The sequence below is a fragment of the Dipodomys spectabilis genome, unplaced genomic scaffold, assembly GCF_019054845.1.
Source record: "Dipodomys spectabilis isolate Male_0828 unplaced genomic scaffold, ASM1905484v1 ptg000003l, whole genome shotgun sequence".
Taxonomy (NCBI): Eukaryota; Metazoa; Chordata; class Mammalia; order Rodentia; family Heteromyidae; genus Dipodomys; species Dipodomys spectabilis.
In genome coordinates, this window is record NW_024870680.1 from 13526697 (window position 1) to 13537535 (window position 10839).

The 10839-nt window shown below is 46.8% G+C and overlaps 1 protein-coding gene across 1 annotated transcript in view; it reads right to left on the bottom strand.

Annotated features, from left to right (window-relative positions):
* The window catches only part of Mogat2 (monoacylglycerol O-acyltransferase 2), a 28318-nt gene that overhangs the window by 17072 nt on the left and 407 nt on the right, over positions 1-10839 (bottom strand). The window contains exon 2 of the mRNA XM_042689132.1: positions 2976-3154. Coding sequence (XP_042545066.1) covers positions 2976-3154 — 179 coding nt within the window. The remainder of the gene's footprint in view (positions 1-2975; positions 3155-10839) is intronic.

Sequence of the window (10839 nt, forward strand, 5' to 3'; positions counted from 1 at the left end):
GAGCTGAAAATGGAGGTACAGCTCTAGTGATAGAATGCCAGTTGAGAAATGAGTGCTTAAAGCCTTGAGTTCAAGCCCTAAGACCCATGCAAAAAGAAAGAGAAAAATCACAGTAATTTGAACTACCACCGGCACTTGAAAGCTGAGTACAGAAGCTGGGACTTCCTACCTTCTGCTTAGCCTAAGGTTCCTGTAGAGCTTGCACTGGTAAGGTGGGCCAAAAAGTAGGAGTGTATCCTAGGAGGCCTATGGGAGAGGAATCTGAAGGCTACTGCCTAGCTTTTGCAAGCACCTGGTCTGGGGCAGGCATAGGAAATTATACATTTCCCTCTGCTGGCCATTTCATGGTACTGCATACATGAGGAAGGACAGCAACTCTGGGTGTGAAAGGAAACTTCAAAAATGGTGTATACAGAATCAAAATCAGTGAGGAGGGAAGGAGATAGGGGAAAAACAAAGGAGTGACTAACAATGTTTGACAGGAAATGTACTCATTACCTTACTCATGTAACTGTAACCCTTCTGCACAGCATTTTTACAGTAAAATAAAATAAAAATGGTGTAAAATAAAATTAAAATGGGCACCTGTGGTTCATGCCTCCTTGCTCAGGACCCTGAGATCTGAGGATCACTGTTCAAAGTCAGCCCTGGCAGAAAAGTCTCCATAAGACTCTTATCTTCAATTAACCACCAGAAAACAGGAAGTGGAAATGTGGCTCAAAGCAGTAGAGTGCTAGCTTTGAGCAAAAGAGCTCCAGGACAGTGCCCAGGCCCTAAGTTCATCAACATTGCCCAGTCTGAGAACTCACCTTCTAGAATCCTCTCTGGGGAGGCAGAGTTGGAGCTGTTTTCCTAATTTCCTTTCACTTTCCAGCCCTGCAGCAGGAGGTACTCTGGATGTTGTCCTTTGTGATTCTGTGGGCTGCCCAGAAGATCCTCCCCGGGGCCACTGAGAGTGAGTACAGCGGTCTCTCTTGGCCAGGGCTGTGATGTGGAACACTTCTCTGGCTCTAAGCTCTAGTGAGTTTAGAATTCAGCTCATAAGTGGGAGGCAAGGGCAGAACCAGCATTTGGAGCATTCAACCAGAGGCCAGAACCTGCTGAAGATTTCCTTAGGGTGTGTTACAATCGGAAGTACTTAAAACCTCTCCAGGATCCAGGTCACACTTTCCCAGAGACACTGAAGACAGAGGACAGGAGGATGAGAGAGCCGTGCCGAGAGGAAGGGAGTTCAGAACAGCAAAGCTCAGAGTCCTGGCTGGAGAGGGACAGGAGGAACTCTGCTTGTCCTGGCAAGTCCAGCCTGTCTAGACCTGGGGAGGGGCCCTGGCAGGGAAGTACATCTGAGGGGTGGAGAAGACTGCTGCCCACCGTAGATCCCCCCCCCCCCCCCAGCCAGCCATGTGCTCAGCCCTTCCACACCTCTGAAAATCTCTGCCAGTTCACTTAGTGCCCTCCGCTGCAGTCCTTATCAGCCCTTTGCCCGGAGGCCCTGATCTCAGGTGCTAAGGGCTCTTGCAGGCTGCTTATCACCCAGCCCTACCCAGTCCCTGGGGCCCCAGAGCTCTAACAATGGAACATGGCAGGATTCTTGGCTTTGATTGTGAGTCCTCAGGCAAGTTTAACCTCATGTCCTCCCCTGTGGCCATCTGGGGATCTAATTCGTGGAGGGCAGGAAGAGGTGGGGCTGCTAGAAGCAGAGCGAGAAGCCAGGCAGGTGTGAAAGTCAAGGCAGCAGAGCTCCAAGTACTGAGTCCCCTCAAACCCACAGCCACACCCAGGTCTCCTGGTGAAAGAATAACTGTACCAGTTCTGCCTGCTTAGTTATCTGCAGTACCCAGGTTGGGATATAGTTATCATCTCTATTTTGTATACAACCAAAGGGAGGCTCAGAGAAACGGTGTAACTCACCCAAGGTCACACAGCTGATGTATGGTAGATTGGAGACTGAAATCTGGGCTGTCTGGCTCCACAGCTTTCTTCTTTACTGCTTGCAGAAGAGGATCAACTGACCCTGCCTGGCTCACCCATGCTCCCACTGCCTTCCCATCCTTGCCCAGCTGGCCAAACAAACCATCCAGGGTTTGGTCTGTCTGGATCAGTGGAAGGAGCCCCAGGACCATCCTTCAAGTCCAGGGCAGAGTCTACCATGACTATGTGGTACTGTGAACCAGAGAGCCAGAGATTTGAGTGCAAAGTAGAAGATATTGGTGTGCTCACAAATCCATGGGGAGACTGAGGTTCAGAATAGGACAAGGCCTTGCCCAAGGACACACAGTTTACCAGCAATAAGGACAGAATAAAACCTGAAGATAGGAAACCTCAGGACTCCCTATCCCCCCCCCCCCCCGCCCTAGCCTTGCATCGATTGCTGAAACATTACAATTTACAAGAGAACTTGCTGTGTGACTTTGGTCATGCCCTAGTTCTTCTCAGGCCCCACTCTCATTGATGAGTATAACCTACAGCCAGATTGGCTCATAGAAGCTGTCATTTGTCACCCTAACCCTAAATCTAGTCTCTAACAGCACTGTTCTTGTGTGTTATGGCAGGTACCAGTGGCTTATGCCTGTAATCCTAGCCATGCAGGAGGCTAAGATCTGAGGGTCTCAGTTCAAAACCAGCCAAAGCAGTAAAGTCCATGAAACTCTTATCTCCAACGAACTACCAAAAAGCCAGAAATGGAGCTGTGGCTCAAATGGTAGAGTGCTAGCTAAGAGATAATGACTAGGTCCTGACACACAGGCGCGCGCGTGCACACACACACACACACACACACACACACACACTACCTGCCCTTTAGAGCTTCTCTAGACTCTCAGTGACCCCAGGTTCTTGGGGATAGAAAGCCACAGAGAGACACGGGACCCTCCCCTGAGCACCCAGGCTCGACCTCCCAGCTAGCATCCTGCTTCTGTGGACAGTGATGAGGGGCTGTGGGGCCCTGACCACACCACACCAGCTCCAGTACTCACCAAAACCGGAAAATAGTTCTTCATGTGGTTCCATATTTTCCAGTTCCGGATGCTGTTGAAGCGCCTGCCCCCTTGTCGTGGCGTGTCCCAGTCCAGGTACCACCAGATGCCATACAAGACAGAGATGAACCAGAACCTCGAGAACAGGAGGACTATGAAGATGACGACGCAGGTCTGGGCTGCAGTAGGAAGCAGCATAGTCAGGACCCTGAGGACCATGAGGAGGTAGTGGTCATCTTCCCCAAGAGGAAGACATTAACTCCCATGCCTTCCACCACGGCACACGGGAGCATGGCTGAGAGCAGGTGGGCCTAAGTCCAAAGCCATTCCCCAGGCTGCCTGACCAAGCCACTCCATCTTCTTTTCCCAATTCAGCAACAACCAGTCTCTCAAATATGCAACCAAGCCAGACACTGGTGGCTCCCCAGCTACTATGGAGACTGAGATCTGAGGATCATGGTTCAAAGCCAGCTGGGACAGGAAAGTCCCTGAGATTCTTATTTCCAATTCAGCACCCCAAAAGAAAACCAGAAGTAGAGCTGTGGCTCCAGTGGTAGAGTACTAGCCTTGAGCAAAACAAACGAACAAAAAAAAAAAAGCTCAGGAACCCAGGCCCTGAGTTCAAGCCCCAGAACTGGCAACAAAAATGAATTAAAGAAAATAAAGGCAACCAGATTGGATTGAGGATCCCAGAGAACAAGAGAGCCTTTTCTACCCAGCCCTTTCTGTCCAACCTTTGCCTCGTGTTTCCAGTAAGTTCAGTCCAGTCCTTCTTCATATAAAAGCACTTCCATCCTTCCTCATCGCTTCCAGGCAGAGCCCAGCCTGGCATCAGGCTCCTGAAAGTTGCCCTTTGCCCTCCTGATTTTGATCCCCTCACCAACTTATACACCCAGTGCTCCAGCCACTGCCCAGTATCTCAGTTTAGTATCCAGTGTTCCTAAACACATCCAGCAGTTTCCTTTTCCTCCGCTACCCTCTGCTGAATTGGGAAGAGAGGAAGAGGAGACCCTTGGCTATCCTGCAGGAACAACAGGCCTAGGACCAGGAATACTGTGGAGTTCTATTATTCTGCTATAAACGAATCCTACTTTGTATCAGTAGTTGTGGGGCCAGCCCTAATCAGATGTCAATAAGCATCATTCCCAGAGAATATCAGCTCCCCAGTTCCTTCCACACAATACCAAGTTGTTGTTGCTGTTGTTTTATGGGGGGGGTGTTTTGGGGGATTGAATTGAGGCCCTCACACATGCTTCACATAGCTCAATACTCTGTCACTGAGTGCATTCATATAATCAAAGCAGGCCAACTCCCTGGTGCATAGTCTTACTTGGAAGCAGTACATGGGAGCTGCCAGGAATCTGTCGGTCATGGAGGACTTCCTGGGGGAGGGGACTTTTGGCCCAGTTTGAAAAGTAAAGATTTAGCGGCCAAAGGATGTAAACTAGAGCCCAAATTATTCTCAATGCATGGAGCACCTACTATGAGCCAGGTGCTGGTGGTCCAGCCTTGAGCAACAGACAAATATTTACCTTTGTGAAGTCAACTTTCCAGAGCTGTAGTTGACATCTTTGACCTTGGGTTTTATTTTTAGTTATTTGTTTGTTTGTTTTGCCAGTTCTGGGGCTTGAACTCAGGGTATGGGCACTGTCCCTGAGCTTCTTTTGCTCAAGGTTAGCACTCTACCACTTGAGCCACAGCACCACTTGCAGCTTTTTTCTGTGTATGTGCTACTGAGGTATCAAACCCAGGGCTTCATGAATGCTAGGCAAGCACTCTACCACTAAGCCCCATTTCTAGCTCTATTTTTATTTCTTGTATTTTGTAGAACTGGGTTTTAAATTCAGAGCTTTGTTCAGCTAGCCAAGTGTTCTGCTACTTACACCACATCTCCAGCCTTTAGGAATATTTTTTTTTCTAGTAAAATTTTCTGAAAATAAACTTTGCCATCTTAGCCATTGTGTGTGAATGTGTAAGGGAGCTGAGGCATGTACTCTACGCATTATACTCTCTCAGCTGAGGTTCTACCCCTGGAGCCATTACTTCTGGCTATTTCTGGTTCACTGGAAATAAAATGCTCACTGATTTGTGTGCCCTGGCTGGCTCTGAGCTGTGATCTTCAGATCTGTCTCCTGAGTGGCTAGGATTACAAGGGTGAACCAGTGGCACCCAGTTAGACTGGCTTAGTTGCCTTTTGGTTTATCTAATTAACAAAAAAAGTCAATTAGAAAGTTGTGTGGTGGTACAAGGATCCCTGTAAATCTGTCAAATGGAGACAGGATGCTGGAGAGCAAGGATGGAAGGGAGATTGTCTCCCATTTATTAATTAATATTTTACCTATAAAATAAGCCAGGAGTGTTGGCTTATGCCAATAACCCCAGCTACTCAGGAGGCAGACGTAGAGATCCAGACCAAATGAGGAGAAAAGTGAGCAAAACCCCATCTCAATCAATAAAAGCTGGACTTGGTAGTGCATACCCATCATCCCACTGGTTGTGGTAAGGTACAACTCTAATTCCAGTACTTAAGAGGCTAAGGCTAGAACACTGAATCTGAGGCCTGCCTGGGATACATAGCAAGATATTATCTCAAAAAAAATCAGTGTAATAAGAAATAATGCCAGGCACTGGTGGCTCATGCCTGTAATCCTAGCTACTCAGGAGGCTGAGATCTGAGATGGAGGTTCAAAGCCACCCTGGGCAGGAAAGTCCATGAGATTCTTATCTCCAATTAACCACAATCTATCACTTCTGTGGCACTGTGGCTCAAGTGGTAGAGTGCTCACCTTGAACTGAAGAGCTCAAGGACAGCACCCAGGCCCACAAGTTCAAGATCCACGACCGCCTCCCCTCCCCCTCAAAAAAAGAGAAAAAAAGAAATAATAAAACCTCAGTTAATATTCTTGCCTTGGGCAAACCAAAAGTCTGTGCAGGTAGCTCCTACTTTAAGAAAACTAGGGCTGGGAAGGTGGCTCAGTGGTAGAGTGCTTGCCTTCATGCATGAGACCCTGGGTTCAATTCCTCAGCACTACATAAGCACAAAAAGCCAGAAGTGGCACTGTGGCTCAAGTGGTAGAGCGCTAGCCTTGAGCTGAAGAGCTGAGGGATAGCACCCAGGCCCAGAGTTTAGGCGCATGACTGAGAAAAAAAAAAAGAACTAAATCTTACGCTGAGAAAAGTGTAAAAAGTAGAATAGACACTATAAAGTTTTCCTGACTTCTTTTCATTGTGAATTAAGGAATATTTTGAACAAAGGAAAAAAATCCAAAGTCATGAATTATTATTTATAAAAAGTATGTGACAATTCACAAATAATAATGATTTAATAACCAAAGTATTACTGTATACTTTAACATCAAAAATAAAATTTTGAAAACATGAAAAAATTATTAGGAAAAAACCCTATGCAGATGTCATGTCATTTTATCCACAAATATTTCAGCATGTATTCCCAAAGTATGTGGTCATTTAAAATACATACAGTCACAATTCCATTTTTTTACTTTCTTTTCTATTGGTTGAGGGGCTTGAACTCAGGGCCTGGGCTAGCGTTCTACCACTTGAGCTACAGCACCACTTTCGGTTTTCTGGTGGCTTATTGGAGATAAGAGTTTCACGGACATTCCTGCCTGGGCTGGCTTTGAACCACGATCCTCAGATCTCAGCCTCCTGAGTAGCTAGGATCACCGGCGCCTGACTTCAGAAGTCATTATTTATTTTTTTTGAGTGGGGGGGGCCGGTCGTGGGGCCTGAACTCTGGGCCTGGGGGCTGTCCCTCAGCTCCTCAGCTCAAGGCTAGCGCGCTACCATTGGAGCCATAGCACCACTTCCGGCTTTTTTATTTTCTGCTTATGTGGTGCTGAGGAATCGAACCCAGGGTCTCATGCATGCAAGGCAAGCGCTCTACCACTGAGCCACCTTCCCAGCCCATTACTTTCTTTTTTTTTTTTTTTTTTATTGTGAAACTACTGTACAGAGGGGTTACAATTACATGGGCAAGATAATGAGTACATTTCTTATCAAGCATTGTAGCCTCCTCCTTTGTTTCCCCTTCCCATCTCCATTACTTTATTAATAACATTAAATGTCCAGCCATTTCTCCAATTTTTCTGATTGTCTCACAATTGTTTAATCCCTTCTCCCGTTTGTTAAAATTAAGACTGAAATAAAGTTCTATGTATTGTAAAAACAAACAAACAAAAACCCAAAGGGTTGAATACTGGTGGCTCACACCTGTAATCCTAGCTACTCAGGAAGCTGAGATCTGAGGTTGGAGGTTTAAAGCTAGCCCCAGCAGAAAAGTCCAAAGAACTCTTCAATGAACCAGCAAAAATCAGCAAGGGGAGGTGCGGCTCCAGTAGTAAAGTGCCAATCTTGAGTGAAAAAACCAAGCAAGAGCATGTGGCCCAGAGTTCTAACCCCAGTATTGGCAGGCACGTGTGCATGTGCACAGCCACACATGTGCATACACACACAGAACAAAATAAACAAAAGAAAAAACCCCAGAGGATTTTTACCCCTGGCCGGAAAGATCCCTATCCCTCCATCCTAATTATAACTCCTGATGGCAGGCAAATTCAGACTGGGGTTCGTGTAAGAAGTGAGACACCTTCTGTTATATATTCTTTATAACCCTGAGGGGGCTAAGTTTAAACCCTGACTATACAAAGGCCTAAAGAAGGTAAATAACTTGACTAAGGAACCATAACAAGCTAGAAAGGGAGGACTTGAGATTCAGGTCCTACTGACTGGTCCATATTATGTGCCCAACATCCATCTGTTTATCAAAGATGAGCTCTGACTCTTCTAGAAACTAGAGCTGCGGATACAAGCAATAGAGTTGGAAGGATGCTCATTTTCCCATGTAAGAGGCATGAGCTATGGAGAGAGGAAAGCCAACAGACTGCTAGCAATCAAGAAGCCAATCTGGAAACCTTGGAGCCCTGAGCCTTTGGTGACTATCTGGACTTTCCCAGGCCTCTATTTGCATTTTGCAAAACGCATCCCCTACCCGCAGCATGAATCAGCCGTTCAATGTGTGTGCACCATCCTTCATCTCACCTCTGTGCTGTGTTCTCCAACTCTGGAGCATCCATTCTCCTTACTGGTCTATTAAACTTCCTCAAGTACCACATTTGTGTGTGCCTGCTGCCTCTTCCCCAGCCTCTCTGCCACAATGCTCACATGGTGACTTCTCAAGTCCTACAGTTCCCCAAGATAACCCAAGAGCACTCAAGATTAAGCCAAACCGCTTCCTCTGATTTCCTATGCTTTTGTTTCCAGGAGTTCAGCTATGCATGGGCAAGATCTGACATCCACCCAGGCTTCTTTACACCTCTCTAGTCAACTCTGAAGTTTATATCCAGGAGAGCCCTCCTCCTAAAATGCTCTTGAACCTAGACCTTTCTGCCCACCCCCTGCTAACCTGGCAAGTTCTTTCGACTTTATGGTTCAAGAAGCCAATTGGAAGATATTACATAAGTACCTTGATGGTCATTTAAAATACAACCTTTCACCCCAAAGATAAGGAAACAAAGGACCTCTTTTTAATTTGTCCCATTGTTTTTAGATAACTCTGTATTCTTTGCCTCATATATGGTGTATACATATGTACATCTGAGGGAAGGTGGGAACAGAGTACAGAATCAGTGGAAAGTAGGTTAAAAAAAATACAGCAGAGGGGCCCATCAGCTGTACTGGACATTGATGGAAATGAACTAACCAACTCAAGGACAGTGATTGGAGGGAGAGAATGAGTAAGAAAGAAGAAACAGGGCTGGGAAGGTGGCTCAGTGGTAGAGCGCTTGCCTTGCATGCCTGAGGCCCTAGGTTCGATTCCTCAGCACCACAAAAGCAAAAAGAAAAAAGCCAGAAGTGGTGCTGTGGCTCAAGTGGTAGAGCGCTAGCCTTGAGCTGAAGAGCTGAGGGACAGCGCCCAGGCCCAGAGTTTAGGCCCCACGACTGAACCCAAAAAAAAAAAAAAAAGAAAAAGAAAGAAGAAACAGATAATATTGAACAAAAGGAAAGAAATGCACATATCACCCGATTTGTAAAAATAGTTTTGGGGGCTGGGAAGGTGGCTCAGTGGTAGAGCGCTTGCCTCACATGCATGAGGCCCTGGGTTTGATTCCTCAGCACCACATAAACAGAAAAAGCCAGAAGTGGCGGTGTGGCTCAAGTGGTAGAGCACTCACCTTGAGCTGAAGAGCTGAGGGACAGCACCTAGGCCCAGAGTTCAAGCCCCACAATGACAAAAAAAAAAAATTGGTTTTCTTGTTAAGGGTCATAAAGTCCATAAGCAATGTAGATTAAGATAATGATGAGTATCATTGTGAAGACTAAAAGGTGTTTGTGACTTTAAAAAAATAAATATATTAATATATTCAAAAATAGAAAAAAAAATTAAGCCATGTGTGGTGGCACATGCCTTTTAATCAGCACTTGGGGAAATTGAGGGAGAAGTTCAAGGCCAACCTAAGCTACATAGTGAGACTTTGTCTCAAGACACAAAACAATTCAAACTAATATATTCCTAGCTCTTAGAGTGTCCAAACACATTCTCTGTGTTGGATTTGGTCCCTACACCCCTGAGTTAGACTGTGACTGTTCCTTCTTTTGCCCTGTCCCCCCACCCATGCCCCAGGACACAGAGGCACCTCCATGGCAGGGACAGGAACCTTTACCCCAGAGACTGGACCTTGTCACTCCATTCCCTGAATGCTGAGAATCTCCTTTGCCCCCAGAATAAAGGGAAAAGGTAAAAACTCCTGCTCTTAGCATGAGTGAGCCCAGGCTCCTTTTCTGGACTATTCTCTCTTTGCTCCAGGCTGCTTTGATTCTGTGCTACTTACTCCTGACTTTGCCAGTGAACCAGTGGCTGTGCCAGTGAACCAGGCAGGTCCCAGAGTGTAAGGTGTGCCTGCCTATCCTGCCTTCAGAGATCACAGGAAGCAGCGTGAGCATGATCCACTTCTCTCCTACCTCTGGACTCCCCCGGCCCCTTGCTCTCTATGCCCACCCAATGTGGCCCACGCCTCCTCTCTCTTCCTCCTTAGCTCTTCTTTCTCTGGCAGATAGAAGAGTCTGGGACTCCTGATCTGCAGCTGGGCCTTCATGTCTTTGCCCTTTTGTATAACAGGGTTGACTCGGAGAACTGAACATAGCTACCAACCCTAGGACAGAAATACAGACCAAATTGAAGGAGTGCTGAGGCAGAAGTCCTGGAGGGCCTACCTTGCAGGGATAAACACTTTAGCTGCAATACCATGAGGATATTCTGCATGTGGTCAACAAGTACTGAGTAAGTTCACGTTTTGATGACCACCAGTGTTTGTGCTCAGGCTGAGCCCCAACCCCAATGCAGTATTCCTTCCCTAGCCTGATGCCTCCAGATGCTTAACTGACTCTCCCTTCCCGGTCCTCATGTTAAAACCCTTCTGGAAAGTGTTCTGTCAGTAGGCTTGAAGTCTGGGCCAGGGGGAAGTGAGGCGTGTCATAGGACATTGCCACCAGGTTGGATCTATGCTGAGCAGAAGAAAGCACGGATCTGCATTTCATCCCTGCTCTCCTGTTTGCCTGTATACTACTACTGGGTCTGAAACTCAGAGATGCATGTTCTTGCTGAGCTTTTTCACTCAAGGCTGATGCTCTACCACTTAAGCCATACCTCTACTTCCAGTTTTTTGCTAGTTAACTGGAGATAAGAGTCTCCCCCCCATGTGTCCTTCCTGGGTTGGCTTCACAGAATCCCCAGATCTCAGTCTCCTGGGTAGCTAAGATTCCAAGTGAGACCCACTGGCACCTGGCTTCCAGATAACTCTGAAAGATGAGATGGAGTCCATCATATCAGAGCAGCCTGAGGAGC